Consider the following 26,268-nt stretch of genomic DNA (forward strand, 5'->3'; position numbering starts at 1 on the left):
CTATAAGTGGCTGAGTCCAGTGGCTTTTTATAGCTACTTTTCCTGGTGAATGTGGTCACTACTCTTCGGTCTGTCCTGTGAGCCCGCACCTCCCAGACCACTGGTCGGAAGGCTGAACACTTTCTTCTCTCAGTCTCCAGGAAACCTGAATTCTTTGTGGCTAGTGGAAGAGCTTCCGGCCCTCCTTCAGCTCATCACTGTGGTGGATTGGAGTGAGAGGTAGTGGGGAGTGTTCTCCTGAGAGGAGGCAAAATGGATGAGAGCGAGAGAAGAGAAACCTCTGCTCCTGCAGGGAGCAGTAGGACAGAGGCTGTCTGGATATTGTACCAGGAAGAGTGAGCCGGTCAAGTTGAAGCTCTCCTTCCCTCCCCCTGAGCAGATAGAAATAGCTCTAGAAAGTAAAGTCTTGGCACAGTGTATCAGACAGTGGCTGGTGTGCTAAGTGCAGCTCCATATGCTGACTCACAGGAATTCTTTATGTGGAGCCTTGGCCACAAACGTCATTTTATTGGATTCAGAGAGAGGACACAGAGAAAAGCCAGCAGATAAAGAAGGGTGAAGGTAAAGGAGAGAGTGTGCATGTGGTGACAGCAGTGGTGGAGGGGGAGAGTACGACGGAGGGGGAGAGAGAGACCTGCTTGTGTTCTTGGTGACAGCACCCTCCTCACTGTTTCAAGCATGCAGCCCTATCAACTGAACACAAGGGTGAGGTGTGTGGAGCCAGGGAACTTGCCTTCTCAGAGGGGCAGGTCTGGACAGGGCTTGGGGAGAGGGCAGCAGCTCTGATTATCCAGAGACTTTTAGAACCCAGGCTGATGGAAGGACTGTAAAATCTGCAGCTGAAGGCACTGGTGCCTGCTTTCATCACCTCGTTCTTTTTTTCCTTCCCCTCCTTAAGGGTAAAGTACTCATTACCACTGGGTGAAAGGAGAGAGAACGTCTGGAGGGTAGGGTTCAAGAAGAAGGAGGGCTGGGCACGCCTCTTGTACTCACCTGAAGCTCTTTCTCTCAGCCAAGATCAGCAGGCGACAACACAAGGAGTCCTGGAACTCAGACTTTGAGTTATAATATATGGTGAGGAAAGACTTTCATTGACTCATCCCTGTCGTTCCCCTTCTTCCTCCATGACAAGGCCAGAGCAGCAACAGGAGAGTTGGGGGCTCCACTGGCGGAGGGCTATTGGGGTTGTCTTCTGCTGCAGCTGCCTCCGCAAAAGGAGAGCTTCCAAGGGGATCCTGGTGTATCATGGAGAAAAGAGAGCTCGAGCTGGTGTTCCTCTGGAGAAGGTGAGCACTTTCTTCCTGTCATTAACAGGTGGCTAGTGAGATCAATTATGATTGGGGAACAGTAGACAGGGAGAGGAGGGGAACCTGGAAAAGCAGAGATGCTGGTATACCATGAGATGAGGTGGTAGCATTGTGAGATGGGGCAATAGCTCCATGAGATGGAGTGGTTTACCTTAGGATAAAGCAGCAATAGATTGAGCTGAGTACATCAGAGGAGATTTGGTTCACTGCAGCACTTCAGTAGCTCCTGACTATACTACTACTACTTATCATTTCTATAGCGCTACTAGACGTATGCAGCGCTTTACACTTGAACATGAAGAGACAGTCCCTGCTCGACAGAGCTTACAATCTAATTAGGACAGACAAACAGGACAAACAAGAGATATTGTCATCCAATAGTTTCACATAAAAAAATACAGTATACCATGCCTCAGTATTCTATAACATGTAATGCCATGTCACAGCACACAACATCATGCCAAAGCACTTTGCATCATCTCCCATCACAGCACGCCAAGGCACTCCATGTCACTTCCCATCACAGCATACCATGTCATAAGTACATAAGTAATGCCACACTGGGAAAAGACCAAGGGTGCATCGAGCCCAGCATCCTGTCCACGACAGCGGCCAATCCAGGCCGAGGGCACCTGGCAAGCTTCCCAAACGTACAAACATTCTATACATGTTATTCCTGGAATTGTGGATTTTTCCCAAGTCCATTTAGTAGTGGTTTATGGACTTGTCCTTTAGGAAACTGTCAAACCCCTTTTTAAACTCTGCTAAGCTAACTGCCTTCACCACGTTCTCCGGCAACGAATTCCAGAGTTTAATTATGCGTTGGGTGAAGAAAACGTTTCTCCGATTTGTTTTAAATTTACTACACTGTAGTTTCATCGCATGCCCCCTAGTCCTAGTATTTTTGGAAAGCGTGAACAGATGCTTCACATCCACCTGTTCTACTCCACTCATTATTTTATATACCTCTATCATGTCTCCCCTCAGCCGTCTCTTCTCCAAGCTGAAAAGCCCTAGCCTCCTTAGTCTTTCTTCATAGGGAAGTCGTCCCATCCCCGCTATCATTTTAGTTGCCCTTCGCTGCACCTTTTCCAATTCTACTATATCTTTCTTGAGACGCAGCAACCAGAATTGAACACAATACTCAAGGTGCGGTCGCACCATGGAGCCATACAACGGCATTATAACATCCTCACACCTGTTTTCCATACCTTTCCTAATAATACCCAACATTCTATTCGCTTTCCTAGTCGCAGCAGCAGCAGCACACTGAGCAGAAGATTTCAGTGTATTATCGACGACGACACCCAGATCCCTTTCTTGGTGTGTAACTCCTAACGTGGAACCTTGCATGACGTAGCTATAATTCAGGTTCTTTTTTCCCACATGCATCACCTTGCACTTGCTCACATTAAACGTTATCTGCCATTTAGCCGCCCAGTCTCCCAGTCTCGTAAGGTCCTTCTGTAATTTTTCACAATCTGGTTGCGAGTTAACGACTTTGAATAACTTTGTGTCATCAGCAAATTTAATTAAATCGCTAATTAGCAGCGGTCCTAGCACAGACCCCTGAGGAACCCCACTAACTACCCTTCTCCATTGTGAATACTGCCCATTTAACCCCACTCTCTGTTTCCTATCCTTCAACCAGTTTTTAATCCACAATAGGACATTTCCTCCTATCCCATGACCCTCCAATTCCTCTGTAGCCTTTCATGAGGTACCTTGTCAAATGCCTTTTGAAAATCCAGATACACAATATCAACTGGCTCTCCTTTGTCCACATGTTTGTTTACTCCTTCAAAGAATTGAAGTAAATTGGTCAGGCAAGATTTCCCCACACAAAAGCCGTGCTGACTTGGTCTCAGTAATCCATGTCCTTGGATGTGCTCTGTAATTTTGTTTTTGATAATGGCCTCTAACATTTTCCCCAGCACCGATGTCAGACTCACCGGCCTATAATTTCCCGGATCTCCCCTGGAACCTTTTTAAAAAATCGGCGTTACATTGGCCACCCTCCAATCTTCTGGTACCACGCTCAATTTTAAGGATAAATTGCATATCAATAACAGTAGCTCCGCAAGCCCATTTTTCAGTTCATGCCAAGCTACTCTACATCACTCCCATCACAGCAAACCACGCCATGCCAAGGTACTCTGCATCACCTTCCATCACAGCACGCCATGTTACACCAAGGTACTCCACATCAATGATCTCCCATCACAGCACACCACATCATGCCAAGGTACTCTGCATCACCTCCCTTTACAGCACACCATGTCAAGTTTCATTCTGTATAGAACTAATTTCTTGTTTACATTGGATTTTGACGTCACAGTGACCACAGCCTGTTTCTGTGGAGACTGAATGGCTCAAGTGAACAACAAGCATAGCATTACACAGCCTGTCAGGTCTAGACAACTGATTAGCTAAAGATCACAGTGTGGAACATGATTAATAAGATCCAAGAAGATCAAGACTGGATTTTTGATACAAGCTTATGGGCAGTGATTGTGGGACCCCTGAGGCTATAGTACTGGGAAGAGCTCAGCTAATGAACAGTGGGTGTGGGATCCTTGAGGATGTACATGGGCAGTGGGTGTGGAGCTGTCACTCAGTGATCAAAATTTTTTAAATACATCTCCCTTTCCCCAATTCTCTCAGTTCACATGTGTGGTCATCCCCCCCCCCCCCCTCCCCTCCCCGCTTGCTATGGATACTTTGCTCTGTTTTTCTGTGTTGTTCAAAGTATTAGGTCAAAGTACTTAAGTAAAAGTAAACATAAATGCAGATTTTAATACTTAAGTAAAAGTTAAAGTACAGTGAAGAACATATTACAAATTTTACTTAAGTGAAAATAAAAAAGTTATTGCCTAATGTAATACTTTTTGAGTACAAAGTAAAAGTAGTGCAACCATGATGAATGCAGCTATTGTTAACATTTTTATCCCGACAACTTTATTGCTCTACAATTCAATCCACTTTGCTTTTAGTAAAACTAGTTTTGAAAATTACTGTCACTCATGTGAGTGTGATTGTGAGTCATTAATCCAGCACAGCTTAAAAGGTGTTCAATAACTACACTGGCAGGAAGTGGCATATTCAGTCTGATAAAAAGTTTCTTCAAATCAGGCCAGGCTGCAATATTACTGATGTCTCAGGGTCTGCAGGTATTGATCAAGGGAATCTCTGTCTGAAACACTTAACTTCCTTATAGCAAAGAATGCTTTATTATTGTCTTGTCATTATCAACTGCATTAGAAGTAGTGCTGTCTAATTCATCACTCACATCTTCATCTTTGTTACCATTGTCATGCTGTTCAATTACAGAGAAGGCTTTCACAAAGTCGGAATCATTGTTTGTTGTTGTTCTAACAATATTTCACCTGATGGCAAACTCTGTTTGAATACTTCAAGAAATATCTCCAAGAACTGATGCAAGAATGTGAAATGAGTGGGAACCCTTCACCCTTAAGGCCAGAAAAGCAGACTTACTACTACTACTACTAACTAACATTTCTAAAGCGCTACTAGGGTTACGCAGCGCTGTACAATTTAAACATAGAAGGACAGTCCCTGCTCAAAGATCTTACAATCTAAAAGACAAGAGAACAATCTAAAGACAAGTGAACAATCTAGAGGACGAGTGAACAGTTAATCTGATAGGGTGGATAGATTGGGGCATTTTATATTTCTTGAGCGGTTAGGCGCCGAAGGCAGCATTGAAGAGGTGAGTCTCTAAAGACTCTATCGATCCAGTGGACAGTCACTCCAATGTAAAATTTTCCATGGGATGACCATCAGTCTGTTGTGGAGAGACATATGTCTGTTCGCCAAGAATTGCTACCAGCTTCAGCTTTATCTCTGCTTCAAAGTGACCCAACTCATCACTGTTCAGTTTGGCTGGAGACCAGTAATCAATTCAACAAACACAGGCAACTTCACTGTTCTTATAGGCTATATTCACTGAACAACAAAACTTAAGATACTACTACTACTTATCATTTCTACAGCGCTACTAGACGTACGCAGTGCTATACACAAAACCTTGAATATTGTGTTCAGTTCTGGTCACCGCATCTGAAAAAAGTTATAGTGGAATTAGAAAAGGTGCAGAGAAGGGTGACAAAAATGTTAAGAAGGATGGGACGACTTCCCAATGAGGAAAGGCTAAAGCGGCTAGGGCTCTTCAGCTTGAAGAAAAGACGGCTGAGGGGAGGTATGATAGAGGTCTATAAAATAATGAGTGGAGTGGAAAGGGTAGACGTGAAGCATCTGTTTACTCTTTCCAAAAATACTAGGACTAGGGGGCATTCAATGAAGCTACAAAGTAATAATTTAAAACGAATTGGAGAAACATTTTCTTCACTCAACGTGTAATTAAACTCTGGAATTCATTGCCAAAGAATGTGGTAAAGGCGGTTAGCTTAGCGGAGTTTAAAAAGGGGTTGGATGGCTTCCTAAAGGAAAAGTCCATAGACCATTATTAAAATGGACTTGGGGAAAATCCACTGCTTTTTCTGGGATAAGCAGCATAAAATGTATTGTACTGCTTTGGGATCTTGCCAGGTACTTGTGACCTGGCTTGGCCACTGTTGGAAACAGGATGCTGGGCTTGATGGACCTTTGGTCTGTCCCAGTATGACAATACTTATTCACTTATGAGATGATCCACTGTTTGCGTGACGAGATTTGCAATAGCAAAATCTTGTTCTAGGTTTTGCTGTTTCATTTGGTTTACTGAGGAATGTCAGGTTCATCTCACTTCCACTTTTACTTTTTACTTTTAAATGCAAGCATCAGATGTAATTGAATAAAAGTAACAAATGTTACTCTGTACTTCTTTACAAGTAAAAGTGACAAAACTTTTCCTGAAGTATAGTAACTAGTTACATTTACTTCATTACTGTACAACACTTCTGTTTTTATATTTTTCTGTGCTGATGTTACTTCATTTTCCTAATTTTTTACTTATTTACTAAGGTAGCAAAAAGTTCTTTCCAGTTTCATCTTTGGGAAGTGTGCTTTGAAATTAGCTACATTTGATAAAATGAAAAGAAGCTTGATATTTGGGTCAGAAGGAAAGCCCTGTAATGTGGTGGCTGGAGACACAGGGCTCTGCATTGTGGAAGCTGGGGCTTTGGTCAGGCATATTCTGTGCCTGCGAATGCTAAGCTTGGAAGATTGCACTTGGCTTTATCAAAGCCAGTGCAAGCATGTCAGGTGCCCTAGGCAAATCATAATTATCCCACCACTTCTACTGGAATGACAATGCAAAAATGCATAATTGGACATCATCAAATCAGTGCACTGGCAGTAGTGAGCCTATTGCTTTAAATTCCATTTATAAAATACATATAAAACACAGAATAACATCTGCAGGCTGCACACTCACTCCCTCGGTACCAGGCATGATAGAATAAAACATTGGCAACATTTCACTTAAATGATACAATAGACACAAGGTTGTAGGCAGTGGTGTGCTGGTAAATTTTTAACAACAGGCTCTCTCCCCGGTCCACCTCTGCACCGCCCCACCCACCCCACAACAGGCTCTCTCCCCGGTCCACCTCGCGCCCCCCCCCCCCCCCACAACAGGCTCCCTGGTCCACCTCTGCGCCCCCCACCCCACCCAATTGGCTCTCTCAGTCCACCTCTGCGATCCCCCCACAACAGGCTCTCTGCCCGGTCCACCTCTGCACCCCCCCCCCACAACAGGCTCTCTCCCCGGTCCACCTCTGCATGCCCCCCCCCCACAACGGGCTCTCTCCCCGGTCCACCTCCCCCCCCAAATTGCAGAGCTGGCTAAAGCCGGGGAGAGAGCCTAGAAGGGGGGCAATGCATTACTCTCTCCAGGAAGACTGAGATTCTGTGGTGCAGGGCAAGCCGGCTCTGCTCTTCTCCTCCTCCCCGGCCCTGCCCCGCATGAGCTACAGGGTTCCAGTCTCTGAGTCCAATACATACCTGAAGAAGGCAACCTGGTTGTCCAGTGGATTCTTCGGGGCAGGCAGGAAAGATCCCCAGTCTTTCCTGCCTGCTGCCGGCGCTGACTCTCCTGCGGCGCTACTGCATTGCTCTTCAAAATGGCCGCCGAGACTTACCAGGGCAGCCTCCAAGACTTCAGCAGAAGTCTTGGCGACCATTTTTAAAGAGTGATCCAGCAGCGGGGGAGGGTCAGCGCCGGCAGCGGGCAGCCAAGACTAGGGATCTTTCCTGTCTGCCCCGAAGAATCCACTGGACAAGTGTGGCAGCCACCATGTTATTCGCAGCCATGCTTGCATGCAATTGCATGCAATGTTGCTACTATTTGGGTTTCTGCCAGGTACTTGTGACCTTGGTTGGCCACTGTTGAAAACAGGATACTGGGCTAGATGGACCATTGGTCTGACCCAGTATGGCTATTCTTACGTTCTACTTATGCAGAGGTATTCTGCTGTCACTCCACAATAACTGTACCCTCTAGTGCCACTGAAAATCTATAGATAAGGGACTTATATGTCTAGCAATAGTAATTAAACCTAGCAGTTCTTTGGAATATTGACCTGCATACTTTCAAATATTCAACTTTGTTTTATTTCTTTATTTATATTGGGATTTATTAGTCACCTGTATGAAGAGATTCAGCCAAGGTGGTGTATAGCAGGTACAGTTTAACATAAAACTTACAGTTTTGTTAACAGCATAATAGTAAAAATGACCAAATATAATCATAAATATAATGGATGAGGTAGACTTGAAAACAGCAAACTGAAACCTAATAAAAGGACTACCATGAAACAGTATAAAAATTATATACATTTAACAGCACTGAATTCAAATAACAGAAATATAATGTGATGTTGGTATAATGCCAATGAAACACATTAGAACATTCAACTAACATTGATATGATCAGTGGCATAGCTACATGGGGCCACGGAGGCCTGGGCCCCCTCAAATTTCCTCTGGACCCCTGGTTTTGCTGGCAGGGGTTCCCAACCCCTGCCACCTGAAGCCTTGTCCAGCGCCGGTCTCCGGCTCCACCACGTTGGCTGCCCTTTATTCCCCCTCATGTCCTGCACGCTCCTTTTAGTGAAATCACTCAGTTTCACTAAAAGGAGCGTACAGGACGTGAGGGGGAAGAGACAGCAGGGCAGGCAACACGGCAGCGCTGGAGACCGGCGCTGGAGAAGGCTTCAGCTGGCGGGGGTTTGGGACCCCCCGCCAGCCAAGGTATTTGGTGCAGCAGTGGGTGGGGAGCGGCAAGGTGGCGGGGGGGGGCGGCAGACTGAAATTGCCCCCCACCTCGGGCTCTGACCCCCTCCCACTGGCTACGATACTAATGCTTTTCTACAACACAGCTTACCATGTAGCCGAGGAGCCTGCAGATACAGTGGGGGAAATAAGTATTTGATCCCTTGCTGATTTTGTAAGTTTGCCCACTGACAAAGACATGAGCAGCCCATAATTGAAGGGTAGGTTATTGGTAACAGTGAGAGATAGCACATCACAAATTAAATCCGGAAAATCACATTGTGGAAAGTATATGAATTTATTTGCATTCTGCAGAGGGAAATAAGTATTTAATCCCTCTGGCAAACAAGACCTAATACTTGGTGGCAAAACCCTTGTTGGCAAGCACAGCGGTCAGACGTCTTCTGTAGTTGATGATGAGGTTTGCACACATGTCAGGAGGAATTTTGGTCCACTCCTCTTTGCAGATCATCTCTAAATCATTAAGAGTTCTGGGCTGTCGCTTGGCAACTCGCAGCTTCAGCTCCCTCCATAAGTTTTCAATGGGATTAAGGTCTGGTGACTGGCTAGGCCACTCCATGACCCTAATGTGCTTCTTCCTGAGCCACTCCTTTGTTGCCTTGGCTGTATGTTTTGGGTCATTGTCGTGCTGGAAGACCCAGCCACGACCCATTTTTAAGGCCCTGGCGGAGGGAAGGAGGTTGTCACTCAGAATTGTACGGTACATGGCCCCATCCATTCTCCCATTGATGCGGTGAAGTAGTCCTGTGCCCTTAGCAGAGAAACACCCCCAAAACATAACATTTCCACCTCCATGCTTGACAGTGGGGACGGTGTTCTTTGGGTCATAGGCAGCATTTCTCTTCCTCCAAACACGGCGAGTTGAGTTCATGCCAAAGAGCTCAATTTTTGTCTCATCTGACCACAGCACCTTCTCCCAATCACTCTCGGCATCATCCAGGTGTTCACTGGCAAACTTCAGACGGGCCGTCACATGTACCTTCCGGAGCAGGGGGACCTTGCGGGCACTGCAGGATTGCAATCCGTTATGTCGTAATGTGTTACCAATGGTTTTCGTGGTGACAGTGGTCCCAGCTGCCTTGAGATCATTGACAAGTTCCCCCCTTGTAGTTGTAGGCTGATTTCTAACCTTCCTCATGATCAAGGATACCCCACGAGGTGAGATTTTGCGTGGAGCCCCAGATCTTTGTCGATTGACAGTCATTTTGTACTTCTTCCATTTTCTTACTATGGCACCAACAGTTGTCTCCTTCTCGCCCAGCGTCTTACTGATGGTTTTGTAGCCCATTCCAGCCTTGTGCAGGTGTATGATCTTGTCCCTGACATCCTTAGACAGCTCCTTGCTCTTGGCCATTTTGTAGAGGTTAGAGTCTGACTGATTCACTGAGTCTGTGGACAGGTGTCTTTCATACAGGTGACCATTGCCGACAGCTGTCTGTCATGCAGGTAACGAGTTGATTTGGAGCATCTACCTGGTCTGTAGGGGCCAGATCTCTTACTGGTTGGTGGGGGATCAAATACTTATTTCCCTCTGCAGAATGCAAATAAATTCATATACTTTCCACAATGTGATTTTCCGGATTTAATTTGTGATGTGTTATCTCTCACTGTTACCAATAACCTACCCTTCAATTATGGGCTGCTCATGTCTTTGTCAGTGGGCAAACTTACAAAATCAGCAAGGGATCAAATACTTATTTCCCCCACTGTATATATGGGGACAGGAGAGTAGCCAGACCTCATGGTGGGAGGGGGCCAGAGCCCGAGGTTGGGGGCACATTTTGAGCACCGCCCCCCTCACTGCCACACCTCACCTCCTTGCTGCTTCCCCTCACCGCCTCATCACTCCCCCCCCCCCGCAAAAACAAATACCTTTGCTGGCGGGGGTCCCCAACCCCCCAGCCAAAGCCGTTTTCAGTGCCGGTCTCTGGTGCAGTCGCGTTTGCTGCCCTGCTCTTCTTTCTTCTTGCTCCTCCTGTCCACAGGAGAAGAAGAGCAGGGCAGCGAATGCGGCTGCGTCAGAGACTGGCGCTGAAGAAGGCTTCAGCTGGCGGGGGTTGGGGACCCCCGCCAGTCAAACCACGGGCCCAGACAAACTTTCTGCGGGCCCAGGCCCCCATGGCCCCCCATAGCTATGCCCCTATATGGGGTCAAGATGTCAGTTGGGATAAATAGATGGGTGGCAAAAGTCAAAGCAAGTCCTTTGTACAGTTAAATATAAGGAATTGGTCTGTTATAGTGTATGTCGCAAGCTAGTCCAGGTGAAAAGTGGTGCGTAATCAGTCACCCTATGTATTAAAGGCTTGAGAGAAAGGCCAGGCTTTCACCTGTTTCCTCAAGTAGAGTCTCGAGTTAGATGTAGCCCCTCTGGGACTAAATTCCAAAGCGTTTTCTAAGTTGAACACAGCGTTTTTCATCAAAGCTAAGTTATAAGCGCCTATTTTTGAAGTTAAGGCTCTATTTAGAAAAAAAATTAGAAAATTGAAAATGAATCATGACAGATATAGGAAGGGGGAAGTTTTCCAAGTAATGATGTGGTATATAGTAGCTACATTATAATAGTAGCACTAATTTTACTGGTCTTTCCTTCACCAAACAAATATGTACTTGGTGCTAATAGTTAGCAGACAGAGTGCTATTTGTTGGGTATTACATCGTACAATTTCTTTTGATGAAAATACAGATAGTGATGCTCCTTGAGAGGACCTTAGAGGCCTCAAAGATGTGTATAGGGCTAACTTATTCTTTAACTACTTTGGCCCATTTTTTCTGAGGACCTTGAAAATCAAACCAATGGGCCCTTTTATTAAACCGCGTAAGTGTCTGTCTGTGCCCAACAAGCGCCAAAATTGAGTTACCACATGGCTACCATGCGGCTCTTGTGGTAATCTTTGCCGTGTGTCTGATACAAGCGGCTGAAAAATGTTTTTTATTTTCTGCCACACATATTGGACGTGCGCTATGTCACATTTGGCACGTGTAGGTCATTACTACCCGGTCACCGTGTGAGACTTTACCACTAGGTCAATGGCTGGTGGTAAGGTCTCGGACCCAAAATGGGCGCGCGGCAATTTTCATTTTGCCGTACATCCATTTTCAGCAAAAATTTTTAAAAAGGCCCTTTTTTATGTGCATTCCCACTCATGGCAGGCTCAATGTGGCTTACATGGGGCAATGGAGGGTTAAGTGACTTGCCTAGAGTCACAAGGAGCTGCCTGTGCCTGAAGTGGGAATCGAACTCAGTTCCTCAGAACCAAAGTCCACCACCCTAACCACTAGGCCACTCCTCCTTCCCTTCATACTTTTTCAAATCTTCAGTGCTTCACTGTCAGCAAACAGTGACTCGCACCCACTGCTCTCACCAGTCCAGAGCCTTCCCTCTGACCTGGTACCACTATTGTGGAAACAGGAAGTTACATCAGAGGGAAGGCTCTGAACTGGCATGAGCTGCGGGTTTGAGTCACTGTTTGCGAAACATTGAAAAATTTAAAAGGTACAGAGAGGTTGGGTGGTTGAGTTGACAGATGCCAAAATGCCTTTGGAGGAGGGGAGGGAGAGATGCTGGGAGTCTTCAGCTGACGAGGCTTGAGGCTCGCCAGCCACATCAAAGCTGTGCCACTTGTGGGTGGGCCTGTGCCCACCCAGGCCCACCTGTGGCTACGCCACTGAAAAGGACCCCATAGAGTTTTAAATTTAGCCTTGTAAAGTACCGGTAACTAGTGTCGTTTTTGCAGGGAGGGTATGATGTGTTCACGCCGTTTGTAGCCTTCTGTCAGTCGTGCTGCAGCATTCTGAATTAGTTGGAGCTGATGCAAACTCTTTTTGGCTTGACCAACGTATAGGGCATTACAGTAGTCCAGTCGTGATGTTTTCATGGCATGGACCACTGTGGTCAGACATGTCTTTTCAATATATGGTGAGAAATTTTGTAGCTGCTGCAGGTGATAGAGACCATCCTTAAAGGTTGTTTGAATTTGTGGGATCAGAGTGAGTGATGAATCTAGCAGTATCCCAAGATTTCTGACCTATGATTTTAGGGGAAGTTCATACTTCCCAAAAGGTATTTTGAAGTCAGGTATTTGTCCACTTGTGTTAGGTACCCAAAGAATCTCTGTTTAGCTTGGGTTCAGACAGAATTTGTTGTTATTTGCCCATTCCTGGGTTGCAGTTAGACAGGCAGTCAGTTTACTCATGGCTTTGCATAGATTTTGTTCAGTGGATATGAGTAGTTGCACATCATCAGCATATATATAGAATTTTGTGTCCATCAACCAAAGCAGCTCAGCCAGAGACTTGAGGTAGATATTAAATGAGTGGGAGAGGATGGATCCCGGTGGCGCCCCACAGATCAGTGCCCAAGGTAGTGATGTGCTGTTGCTGAACAGAACTGATTGTTGTCTTTCTGACAAATAGGATTCGAACCATGCAATTACTGTGCCACTGATACCTGTTTCTGTCAGCTTTGAAAGCATGATCCATAGTGTCGAAACTTGCTGAGAAATCTAGCAACACTAGTTTCGAGGCAGATCCCCTGTTACGGTTTCTGTGCAGATCAGCGGCGTAGCCAGACACCCAATTTTGGGTGGGCCTGGGCCCAGGATGGGTGGGCAGAAGAACTTTGCCCTGTCGCACAAGTGATTTGGTCTCTCCCTCTCTCGCTTGCATGCCATTTAGTCTTTCAAACATCCTCCCTCCCTCGCATGCAGCAACTAATACACACTGCTCATGTTGGCCCCACAGCCTTCCCTCTGATGCAACTTCCTGTTTCTGCATAGGTGGGACTACATCAGAGGGAAGGCTGTGGGGCTGGTGCGAATAGTACGTGTATCAGTTCCTGCTCGCTGCAGGTGAAGATCTGCTATTTACAAGGTATGCAGGAGGGACAGTTGTTGGGAGTTTTCGGCTGGTGGGGCTTGGGGATCCCTGCCAGCCACATTATAGGTGTGCTGCTACTGGGTGGGCCTGGGCCCATCCAGGCCCACCCTTGGCTACACCACTGGTGCAGATGATCAAGGTCTGAAGTCAGATTGAGATGGGTCTAGCCAATTACTTTCAATTAGCCACTCGTTGAGTTGAATGCAGACTCTCTGTTTATAGGTTTTTGCCTGGAAAGGAATGTTAGAGACTGGTGCATAGTTTTTGAGCTTGGCCAAGTCAAGGGAGCTCTTTTTCAGTAGGGGGCAGATTACAGCTCTTTTTAGTGTTGTTTGCAGCTGCCCGTCCATAACAGAGGAATTAACAATTTTCGTGGCCCCTTCCATGAGGCCTATATATTGTGTATATTACATTTATTTTTTATTTTTTTTGTTACATTTGTACCCCGTGCTTTCCCACTCATGGCAGGCTCAATGCGGCTTACATGGGGCAATGGAGGGTTAAGTGACTTGCCCAGAGTCACAAGGAGCTGCCTGTGCCTGAAGTGGGAATCGAACTCAGTTCCTCAGTTCCCCAGGATCAAAGTCCACCACCCTAACCACTAGGCCACTCCTCCACATCATGGGGACAATTGCCTAAAGCCATTTAGCAGGACAAATGGGTTATTTGAAGAACCGCTCTCTCTCCCTTAAGGTAAAAAGGATGTGCTGATGGTTCTTTGGGTTTGCTTTCGCTTTGACCGCAGCTGCTTTTTGCCTCTCCCTAAAGCTGCGGCCCTGGGTGACCTTCTAGTCTGTCTAATGGTTACGCCAGCCCTGTGTTTAATACAGACATTTGCCATAGGTGGAGAATGGGGTGAGGTCCTTTTTTGGAATGATATTTGTTGTTGCAGGCCAGGGATAGCTCTAGTTTGAAGGATTCTGATTTATAATTGCTCAGTCAGAGGACAGTTCCTGGAAAGCAAATTTTATCCTATGCAACCGAGTGTAACAGCAGGTTAGGCTGATGAGGGAGGAGAGAAACAGATAAAGGGGAGATGCAGCAGAAGTCAGAGTAACTTGATAGATGAAAAGGGATTTTTTTTGTGCTGACTTCCAGTTATTTATTTATTTATTCTGAGATCCCACATTATCCAAAAGCTAGTTTCAGTTCAATGTGGCTTATAACACGCAGTAGAATTACAATTACAAATATTTTGAACTTCAAGTATCAAATCACATTTTTTAAAATCAAATCAATGCTTGTATACCACTAATATCCCCATTTCCAGGGTTCAGTGCGGTTTACCTTCTAGGTGAGACAGAAGCCGAAAATGTTAGTGTGAGGTATGAGAACAATTAGAGACCATTGGTGTAATGCACGAGACCAAAGCATTATAGGAAAGGATAATGGATGATACTAGGAGGTAGACGTCAATGGATTGTTATGAAACAGTCTTTGGGAGGAGAAAGGTTTTTAGCCTCTTCCTGAAGCTAAGGTAGCTGTTCTCTGTTCTAATGGCAATAGGTAGAGCGTTCCATATTTTAACTTCAAGTACAGGGAACAGAGGACTGAAAATTTCCTGATTTCGAATTGTCTTTTGATATTGTGATACTAGCATTAATTGTTCTTTCAGGGGTCCTTTTACTAAGGTGTGCTGAAAAATGGCCTGCGGTAGTTTAGGCGCGTATTTTGGGTGCACACAGATCCATTTTTCAGTGCGCCTGCAAAAAATGCCTTTTTAACATTTTTGCCAAAAATGGATGTGTGGCAAAATAAAAATGGATGTGTGTCTAGTTTGAGTCTGAGACCTGACCACCAACCATTGACTTAGTGGTAAGGTCTCTCACATTAACCGTGCGGTAATCACCTACGTGCGTCCAGTCGGTGTTGCTGCCCGATTTTTGCCACGCGCCAGAAAATAAAAATTGTTTTCCGGCGTGCGTAGCGGACGCACATAAAAAATGAAATTACCGCACGAGCCACACGGTAGCCAGGCAGTAACTCCAAACTGGTGCGTGTTGGGCACACGGAGGCACCTACGTGGTTTAGTAAAAGGGCCTCTCAGTCTGTTACACTGGACCAAATGTAGCAAAGTGGTCTTAGTCAGCAGTTCAGAGGTCAAACCCTGTAAGATTTGAAAAAACTAAACATGGAGCTTTGAACCTTTCTGCTATGCGAAGCCAGTGCAGTTTGTTAAGATGAGTTGAAACACTAGTATATCAGTTCAATCTGTATATTAGTCTAGCAGCTGTATTCTGTATGATTTGCAGTTTTTTTCTGATATTGACACTTAACACCAAGAAATAGAACGTTACAGTAATCCAAGTGAGATATAGCTAACATTTGGACTAATAGTGCAAAGCCTTTTTGGCCGAAGAATGATCTGACTAGACGTAGCTGTCTCATTTTGAATAGTGTTTTCTTCCATAGCTGGATAATATGGGAAGAGAAGGTGAGTAAAGAATCAAGCAAGACCCCTAGTATTCTGGTTTCAGACTCGATTGCAAAGCAAAGCTTAGACTATTGAACAAAGATATTGATGATGGGACCTCAACTCCCTGATTTCAGAACCACAGGACCTTGGGTTTTTGCACATTCAATTACAGTTTATTGGTCAGAGCCCAGGTGCTAACAGCAGTCATGCCATTCGCTACAGGCTGAAGCAGCTAGGGCTCTTCAGCTTGGAGAAAAGACGGCTGAGGGGAGGTATGATAGAGGCCTATAAAATAATGAGTGGAGTGGAACAGGTAGACGTGAATCATCTGTTTACTCTTTCCAAAAATACTAGGACTAGGGGTCATGCGATGAAGCTACAAAATAGTACATTTAAAACGAATTGGAGAAACTTTTTCTTCACTCAATGTGTAATTAAACTATGGAATTCGTTACCAGAGAATGTGGTAAAGGTGGTTAGCTTAGCGGGGTTTTTAAAAGATTTGGATGGCTTCCTAAAGGAAAAGTCCATAGACCATTATTAAAATGGACTTGGGGAAAATCCACTGCTTATTTCTGGGATAAGCAGCATAAAATGTACTTTTTTGGGATCTTGCCAGGTATTTGTGACCTGGATTGGCCACTGTTGGAAACAGGATGCTGGGCTTGATGGACCTTTGGTCTGTCCCAGTATGGCAATACTTATGTACTTATGTTGATGCTGCCACTGCTAAGAGAAGCAGTATGTCATCTGCTTAGGATAATAGTAGTTCATTAAGACCCAGGTGTATTGAGGCAAGGGATGACATAAAGAGACTGAACAGGATAGGTGAAAGGGGAGATCCCTGCAGGACCCTGCAGTAGTTAGGAGACCAGTAGTTGTAAAGCTGGTTGTTTTGCTTGACAGAATAGCTTTGATTTGAAAGGTGTTCACTGAACCATTTGATCACAGTCCCTGTTATTCCTATCTGGTTTGGGCGTTGGAGTAGCAATGTGTGGTCAACCACATTGAATGCCACTGATATATCGAATTGGAGAAGAGTTACTTGGCCGCCTTTGCATAGGTGTTGTCTGACATATGTAGTTAGAACTAGCAGCAGTGTTTCCATACTATGTGACGATCTGAAGCCAAATTGTGACCAGTGTAATATAGAAAAGTTTTTACAGATATAAAGAGAGTTGTTTACTGATGTAGGTTTCTAATACTTTAGTAAAAAGGGGTATGCTTGCCACTGGACAGTAGTTTGCAGGCAATGTTACGTCTAGCCCAGATCCCTTCAACAGCAGAGTGAGAACAATTTTGCCAAAAGTGTCAGCTTTTAACAGCTCATTGAGATCATCGAGTAACCTGCTAAAAAAAAAACCTTCTTAAACAGGTAGGTTTTTACTTCTTTATGGAACTGAAGATAATTATTAATGCTTATTGAATTTCACCATTTGAACCCTGCTGTGTGAAGAGACTTATAAACCACATTTCTGTTATTTCTGTAATTAGGGATATGAAGAAGTAAATAGTCTCTTGTTCTTGGATTTGCATTTCTAGTTGATAAGTTAATCAAGTCCAACACATAATCAGGTGCCATGTTAAACAAGATTTGGAATCACAACTCTGTCCATACACCTGTCCTGCAGCATCTCCTGCAATTCTACTACTGAGATCCACACACATGTAGCTCTGCTAATGCACTTCCTTCCTGTCCCATAGCACCCGCTCTTGAAATCCTAGAACCTCCTTTTACCCTCTCCAGATCCCTTACAAGATCCCAGAATGTCCTTCCTCGCCTGTCCCCCCTCTTTCCAATACTAACAGCTACACACAGCTTTGCCAGTGCACCTCAGTCCTGTTCTTGTGGCAGCCCTTGCTGTTCCAGTACTGGGACTCTTCTCCTACACACCTCTGTCAATGCACCTCTTTCCCGCCCTGCAGTGTCCTGTTATCCAACTTCTTATCTTCCTAGAAACGGATTTTCAGTTGCACTGTAATGTGAGGAATAGACTGAGAGCTGGCCAGAAAAATTCTTGTACTTTGTCTTGTGCCTTGTAATGGTGCAATGTTTGTTCCAGGGTAGGCAGGGTAAAAAGGCTCACTTTACATTCTGATACTTTTCCAGGAGAATATGATACAGTCTGGCAATGGAGTCCGGGACTGGATACATGAGACACAACTGAGGCTAATCAAAGGTAGGAGCAACCCCCCCCCCCCCCCTCCCACACACACACACACAGATATATGCATTTCTCCAGCCCCCACTATATCCTGGCTGTCTTTTGCAATACAGAAGTACAACCTTGTGGACTGTCATGGCATAATATAAATTCCTAATGATAAAGGGAAATGCAATTTAGTTAATGGACCATGCACGGCACGGGGTTCTGCATGCTAGAAAGGCAGAACTACAAATTCCAGCATCCCTACACACAATGATGCCAGGACAGCTGGAGGATGCAGGTGCATAGTACCTGTCTGTCTAAGGTGCACATACAGGGAATGCTCACCAGGGGGCACCTGGATGCGCTCACCAAGATATTTTCACTGTGGGAAGCTTCATAGCATGTCTCTATTTGGGATTAAGTTTCTCAGGCATCGGGTGAACTGACACCTACACCACTGACCCAACTGAAGGGGTAGGGTTACCATATGTCCTCTTTTAAGAAGACATATCCTCCTTTTGGAATTATTCAGATATGTCCTCCAGGACATATCTGAATAATTCCTTTCCGGAGATGGGAAGGTGGTAGAACGAGAGGACATGAAATGAGATTGAAGGGGGGCAGACTCAAGAAAAATGTTAGGTAGTATTTTTTCACGGAGAGAGTAGTGGATGCGGGGCTGGTGGTTGGGAGGCGGGGATAGTGCTGGGCAGACGTATACGGTCTGTGCCAGAGCCGGTGGTGGGAAGCGGGACTGGTGGTTGGGAAGCAGGGATGGTGCTGGGCAGACTTGTGCAGTGTGTGCCAGAGCTGGTGGTGGGAGGCGGGGCTGGTGGTTGGGAGGCGGGGATAGTGCTGGGCAGACTTATACGGTCTGTGCCCTGAAGAGCACAGGTACAAATCAAAGTAGGGTATACACAAAAAGTAGCACATATGAGTTATCTTGTTGGGCAGACTGGATGGACCGTGCAGGCCTTTTTCTGCCGTCATCTACTATGTTACTATGTCCTCCAGGAATTTAATTAAAAAAACAAAACCATCCTCTTTTTCTGATGTGAAACGGTGATTTTATGTGTCCATATCCAACACACACCTATCCATATAATGAGAGAAATCATCTCTGGCCTGTTAGTCTGGACACATGCGGGTACTAAAGAGAGAAAGGCATTGCTGATCTCTGTTTCCCTGCTGGTTGAATCTGTCAAAGGGATTTTGTTCATGCAGCACAACTTTAAGCATATGGCATGCAAAGACTTTCACATGTATCTCAGAACCCAGCCAAAGCTGTTAAGGGATATCCGCTCTTCTGACAAGTATGCTTGGGCTCAAACTCAGTCATATTCAAATCCAACAGTTTTTGAAAAGTAGATTGCCTACTTCTGTACTGTAAGTCAGTAATTGTTTAATGTGGGCTCATTAACTAACAGCCATTTGCTATATTTCTTTAGCAAAGGTAGCAAACATTTTTATTTTTTTGTCGCCACAGATAGGGTAACCCTATGTAGGGGGCCACCAAAATCCCAGGGCTGTTGCAAAGGTATTAGGTGCCCAGAGATGCCAAGTTACCCAGTTCCAGGCTGGAGATTTTTTTTTGTTACATTTGTACCCCGCACTTTCCCACTCATGGGAGGCTCAATGCGGCTTACATGGGGCAATGGAGGGTTAAGTGACTTGCCCAGAGTCACAAGGAGCTGCCTGTGCCTGAAGTGGGAATTGAACTCAGTTCCTCAGGACCAAAGTCCACCACCCTAACCACTAGGCCACTCCTCCACTTTTGCTACTATTGGAGATTCTACATGGAATGTTGCTATTCCACTAGCGACATTCCATGTAGAAGTCGGCCCTTGCAGATCACCAATGTGGCCCCGCAGGCTTCTGCTTCTGTGAGTCTGACGTCAGACTCACAGAAACAGAAGCCTGCGCAGCCTTCTACATGGAATGTTGCTAGTGGAATAGCAACATTCCATGTAGAATCTCCAATAGTAGCAACATTCCATGTAGAATCTCCAATAGTATCTATTTTATTGTTGTTACATTTGTACCCTGCGCTTTCCCACTCATGGCAGGCTCAATGCGGCTTACATGGGGCAATGGAGGGTTAAGTGACTTGCCCAGAGTCACAAGGAGCTGCCTAGATTTCTGACCGCCCCAACAGGTGCATTATGGGACGTGCAGTATTGATTTCAATGAGCAGGATCTAGCACTACAAATCCCAAACTGCTCTGGGTTCTAAGTTCAAAACCAGGTTTCTCCCAAAACCTCCAGCCTAAAACTGGGTAACATGGCATCTCTGGATGCCCTAGGCAAACCTTCAGCCTTGTCCCCCCACCACCACCACCACTTTTCAGGCTTCAACATCCTCCATTAAGATTTTGACTCAACAATCACCCTACCACCATTCCCAATAAAAATAACTTGTCATTGGACAACAGAGGGTCAATATTCAGCATGGTTTAAGCAGGCAGAAGAGGCTCTGCCTAGTCAAACCACGCAGATCCCAAAGTCTTGCAGGTACTGGCAATATTCAGTGCCAGTTCCAGTGCCCAAACACCTAACCAGGCAGATAGGAACACATAAAATGCAGTCCTATTTTGCCCATTAAAGTATGCAGGTACCAGGTGCTCAGACATGGCCCAGCAGAAAATATCCAGATCGAATTTAGCCGGAAAACGCTGACTGCCGCTGGCTGAATATTGACTAGGGTTGCCAACTGGATCCAGATTTGCCTGACAGGGTTGATCCATTCCTGGGCTTACCCCAATGCATCAGGGGCGTAGCTAGGTGGGGCCATGGGCGCATGGGCCCCCACAGATTTAGCCCTGGCTCCCTCCCACCGCTGCTGACCCTCCCCCGCTGCTGCCAGGTACCTTTGCTGGCGGGGGTCCCCAACCCCCGCCAGCCGAAGTCTTCTTCAACTCCGGTCTGCAGCGTGTTCACTGATCTGCTTCTGTGAGTCCTGACTCCTGCGACGCCAGGAGTCAGGACTCACAGAAACAGATCAGCGAACGCGACAGAGACTGGCACTGAAGAAGACTTCGGCTGGCAGGGGTTGGTTACCTCTGCCAGCAAAGGTACCTGGCAGTGGCGGCGGCGGGAGGGGGGGTCGAAAGTGGTGGGGGAGGGGCGGCGGTGGGGGGGGTCAAAAGTGGTGGGGGAGGGTCAGCAGCAGTGGCAGCAGGGAGGGGGGTTGCGGTGGGCTAAACTGTGCCCCCCTACCTCGGGCTCTGGACTCCCCTCCCACCAAGGTCTGGCTACGCCCCTGCAATGCATGCAGGAACTTGTAGCCTTGCTTTTCTTAGGGAATCCGATGGGGAAATCAGAACCAAAAGTCACTGCATGCAATGAATGGGTTAAGCCCAGGACTGGATCAACCCTGTCGGGCGGATCTGGATCTAGTTGGCAACCCTATTGACTCACATGCTTTTAAATATTAAACTTTGTTTCATCTGAATGAGGGCAATTTCCAAACACTATTCCCCTGAGTGAATGGGCTCTTTGAAAATTGCTCACTGTTTGTGTGGGTGAAAGTACGCGCTTGTGTAGATTGCATTGACAGGATCATTGCTTTGCTTTGACTGCAGCTGCGCTTTGCCACCCTGGCACTGCTGGATTTGGTTCTATTCAGTCTTTTCATGGGTGATACTGCAGCGAGACTGGTAGAAAAGACCTGCAACAGGGAGAATACTCCGGAGGGAGCTGACAGAGTGAGGAGGGATGTAAGAAATCTCGAGATGTGGTCAAAAGTTTAGCAACTGAAATTTAAGGCAAAATAGCATAGCATCATGCATTTGGAATGCAGAAAGCCAAGGGAGCTGTGGGTGATGGGGGCGGGAACAGACTACCCGGTAATTGTGTCAGATGATCTCAATGTAATGGAGCAGTATGACATGACAGTGGCCAGAGCCAGAGGGATCCTGAGGTGCAGAAGGAAAAGCACAACCTGCAGAAAAAAAGGAGGTGATAATACTTTTGGCCAAGGCTTCATCTAGATTATTATATCCAGTTCTGAAAGCTGTATCTTCAAAGAAAGATAGTCAGGCAGAAGGAGCCATATGACATGAAATGTGAGGACCTAAAGAAGAGAGATGGGGAAATATGAAGATTCAGATGTTTTAAAGATATGTTCAAGAAGATTTTCCCTAGGAGAAATTACCTTAAAACAAGAGACCATGCTGTGAGGCTCCAAGGGTGGGGTAGATTAATCAGGAGTAAAAGCAGACAATATTTCCTCATAGAAAGAGTGGGGGATGCATGGAACGCAGACATGCCAAGCCACACACATTTGGTGTGTGACACGCACAATTGGGCCCCTTCTCTAGCTCACACACTTAAGGGACCCGAGCTCACGCACTGGCTTCCTCCCTACTCCCTGGCAGTCTCTTGTGTGAGTCTGGCATTGCCTCACCTCTCTTTCCCCTTCCCCCTTCCTTCTGGCAAGTCCAGCATCTCCCTTTCTCTTTCCTCTGTGCTCCCGCCACGCAGGCCCTGCTTGCCTGTTTGCTGTCACTCTTACATCAGGCCCTCTCTGGCTAGCCCTGGGGTCCTTCCTGTTACTGCATAAACAGGACACGGCAGAAGGAAAGAAGCCTTAGAGCAGTGGCGTTCCTAGGGGGGCTGACACCCGGGGCGGATTGCTGATGCAGTAACCTGTTCCGGGGCAGTGGGAGCATGGAACAAATGACGGACAGGCGTGCGCAGCACCCCCCAGCGGCGTGCACCCGGGGCGGACCGCCCCCCCCTAGGAACACCACTGGCTTAGAGTGGCCCTGGAGAGAGCTTGATATAAACAGTGCCGGTGAACCTTCATGTTATAGGGGTCTGCAAGAGGGCAGGCAGGAAGAGGGAAGGGAAGATGCCAGACATGCAGGAGGAAGGGGGTGGAAATGCTGCACTTGAATGGAATGGAGTGAGGAATGTTGCATTTGGATGGAAGGGAAGGGAGAAGGGGGAAATGCTGCATGTGGATGGAAGAAAAGAGAGAGAAAGTTGGGGGAGGAGAACGGAAAGGAAGCCAAGATGGGGGGGGGGGGGGAGCAGAAGAGATATCAAGGTGGGGGGGTAGGTTACCATATTTGTGGCAACAAAAAAGTCAGCACAAAAAAATAAAAATGGTTGATACCTTTGCTAAAGAAATATTTAATCATAGCAAATGTGTAAATAGCTTTTAGTTAATGAGCACACATTAAACATTGACTGACTTACAATACAGCAGTAGACAATCTACTTTTCAAAATCTTTTGAATTTGAATTTGACTGAGTTTGAGCACAAGCATATTTGTCAGAACTTTGGCTGGCTTCTGCGATACATGTGAAAGTCTTTGCATGCCATATGCTTAAAGTTGAGGCTAGTGACCCAGACATTAGGCGGTCACAAACACAAATGGGCAGTGGCCCAGCTTGGCCAGAGGGGAGGCTGGGAGGAAGGGGCTGGAGGGCGTTTAGGAAGGGAAGTTAGGGAGAAAGGGGAGGGGGAAGGAAAGATATATGGGAGAGGAGGAGACATAGCTAGAGGTAAATGATAAGGGGCGGGGAGAGGAGGTGGCCACTGGAAATAATAAGGACAGTGATTGCAAAGGTATAATCGCCATCATTTGCCTGCTGCTCCAACGGTTCACCCATCCCACCCGCCCCACATCTAGGACATAGGGTTTTGTCACAGTATTCAGTAGCCTGATAGATCATAAAGCAGTATGTTGCAGACCAAAATCAAGGTCAAATGTCAAGTGGTTGTTGGGCCGTACTAGCAGTGGCCTGGGTGATGGCTAAGACCAAGGGCAGTTCTCTTGTACGGAGGGGGGGCCACTGATAGAATAACAGCTGATCAGAGGGGCCTGCCTCAGACTTGGATGGAATGGGGAGGCTGAAAGCTTCAAGAAAGAGAGTCAATGGTTGAGAAACGGATGATGCTTGTACGGCAATCTCCTGATCAGTAGTAGAGTCAACGGTTGGGAAGGGGATGATGCTTGTATGACAATCTCCTGATCAAAAAGATGTGGTGATGGTGCCTGGGCATGTCAGAGGTGCATGCTCCAGGCAGACCGGAAAATATGCATGTGTGACTATGGCAGAAGAAAAAGCAAGCTGTGTGACTCAAAAGGCTAGGCCACTTGCCCCTAAATGCTTTAGACAGAAAATTGATGAATATAGGTAATTGCTTATTACTGTAATATATATACTTGAGTGAAATTGATCAATACTGTGAATGTGTTTACATTTATTAAGTTGTAGAATGCTGTGGCCATAATAAATTCCATTCTTTTCTCGGAATTGTCAACCGTCTATATATGTCGTGTATTGTGTGGCATGAAAGGAGGTGAGTAGATGCCACTTGCCCAGTTTGTGCTGCATGAACAAAATTCCTTTGACAGATTCAACCAGCAGGAAAACAGAGATCAGCAATATTTTTCTCTCTTTAGTACCCGCATGTGTCCAGACTAATAGGCCAGAGATGTTTTTTTTTCTCATTATATGGATAGGTGTGTTGGATATAGACTCATAAAATGAGATAGACTTGGGAAGCAACTGCTTGCCCTGGGATTTGTAGTATGGAATGTTGCTACTCTGAGATTCTGCATGGAATCTTGTCACTCTTTAGGATTCCAGAATCTTGCTATTCTTTGGGGTTCTAATGGAATGTTGCCACGATTTGGGTTTCTGCCAGGTACTTGTGACCTGGCTTGGCCATTGCATACTGGGCTAGATGGACCATTTGTCTGACCCACTATGGCTACTCTCATGTTCTTATAACCATATCACATCAGAAAATGAGGATGTTTTTTCTAAAAATTAAAAATCCTGGAGGACAAGAAGTCCAAAAGGAGGATCTGTCCTTAAAGAGGACCTACGGTAACCCTAATTATAGTGAATCAGTAAGAAAACACAGTTGCACATTGTTGGAGGTTTTGAAGTATTGACCGCGTACGGTACAAAAGGTTTAGCATTAACACAAAGCCTTCAAGACAAGAAGCCAAGGGGAAAAAAAGAGCAGGGAACGTGTAACACCTGCTAGATTCTAAAATGTTTTGTCCCACTATTTCTCAGAGGGAAAGAATGAATGTTAGAATCCCAAGGCAATTGGCTGGATAGTATCACAGAATCAGTATTTTAGGGCTATACGAAGACTCCTATTCAAGAAGAAAAGGCCGAGCCAGTCCTGTTTTGTCCCTGCTCATTTTCCTAAGGAAATCTGCACAAGTCAACACACAGAGTGGGGCAAAACCAAAACTGGTTACAGCCTGACCCTGACAATGAGTTATTTGGTCAATGTACTGAAACAGATCACAATTGTGTTTTGAATTACTAATCTCAAACACAGAATTCACAGTGTTGCATATCAAGAGAACACTCACCTGATAATAGTAGCTCTGTTATCACTGCAGGGGTAAATGTTTCATTACACCTGGTTCAGGTCTAATGTAAACTCATATGTTTCTAAGATAGTGTAACCTGGTGCAAGATAGCGTCTCACTCCCAGCACAATGTCCTGAGCATAAATGACTGGATCAATTGACAGCAGTGCAGAGCACAGTTTCAAACCTTATCAAAGAACAGAAAAATAATGTTAATGTTTACCTTTACAGGAGATCAGGGAGTCTCATAACTACTAGTTAAAGTTTTGGCTGTAGATAGAAACAGGTTACTGCATCAGGCTCAGCCAGCGCCAGCTTCCGTCGTCCGTCCTGGTGTGTGTGTCGCAGGAGGGAGGGCAGGCAAGGGGGGGCCACCGCGCTGCAGTGAGTCACAGCACAGCAGCAGGACTAGGGTGTGCGCAGCTGCAGAACAGGTTGAGTCCCGGTGACCCCGGTCCAACAAACAAAAATGGCCTTGAGAGATGGCTCCTCCCTGCTGGGTCCTTCCTTGCAGCTGCCGGCCTGGGCGGGCTAAGTGCAGTGCATGAGGGATGAATGGAGGATTGATTCTTCAGCCGCCACACACCATGCACGCGCTCACTGGCACGTTCGTGTGTTTCTGCAGTCGCTCCTTGCCTGGAAACCAAACAAACTCACAAAAATTTAAAAAAAAAAAAAAAAAAAACAGCCGGACGCCCAACAGTGTCCTCGAAAAGAGGACATGTCCGGGGAAAGTCGGCCATATGGTAACCCTAGGTAGGGGGAGGAAGAGATGCCAGGATCTATGAGAAAAGAAGGAAGAAGGAGAGATGCTGGACCTGCAAAGTGGAGACAGAACGGAGCGAGGAAAGAGAGAGGAGCACTTGCTGGACCTTGGGGGGAGGGGGGTAGAGGGATGAAATAGAGGAGAGATGCCA

At 46.0% G+C, this 26,268-nt stretch overlaps 2 protein-coding genes across 10 annotated transcripts in view; one reads left to right on the forward strand and one right to left on the reverse strand.

The window, feature by feature from the left end:
• Nucleotides 1-25,666, reverse strand: part of LOC115482296 (nuclear factor 7, brain-like) — a 37,990-nt gene extending 12,324 nt beyond the window's left edge. The window contains exon 1 of one of the 2 annotated variants that reach the window (XM_030221985.1): nt 25,575-25,666. The gene's annotated coding sequence lies outside the window, so the exon portion shown is untranslated. Of the gene's footprint in view, nt 1-25,351; nt 25,384-25,574 lie in introns of those variants that run through there. The other variant, XM_030221986.1, reaches the window with a different exon arrangement.
• Nucleotides 1-26,268, forward strand: part of GRB7 (growth factor receptor bound protein 7) — a 112,118-nt gene that overhangs the window by 1,452 nt on the left and 84,398 nt on the right. For 2 of the 8 annotated variants that reach the window (XM_030221973.1, XM_030221983.1), the window contains exons 1-2: nt 410-1,286; nt 17,963-18,032. In XM_030221973.1, coding sequence (XP_030077833.1) covers nt 1,125-1,286; nt 17,963-18,032 — 232 coding nt within the window. In that variant the 5' untranslated portion in view covers nt 410-1,124. Of the gene's footprint in view, nt 1-408; nt 1,287-17,962; nt 18,033-26,268 lie in introns of those variants that run through there. The other 6 variants (XM_030221974.1, XM_030221976.1, XM_030221975.1 and 3 more) reach the window with 5 other exon arrangements.

The sequence above is a fragment of the Microcaecilia unicolor genome, chromosome 12 (genome assembly GCF_901765095.1).
Source record: "Microcaecilia unicolor chromosome 12, aMicUni1.1, whole genome shotgun sequence".
NCBI classification, from domain to species: Eukaryota; Metazoa; Chordata; class Amphibia; order Gymnophiona; family Siphonopidae; genus Microcaecilia; species Microcaecilia unicolor.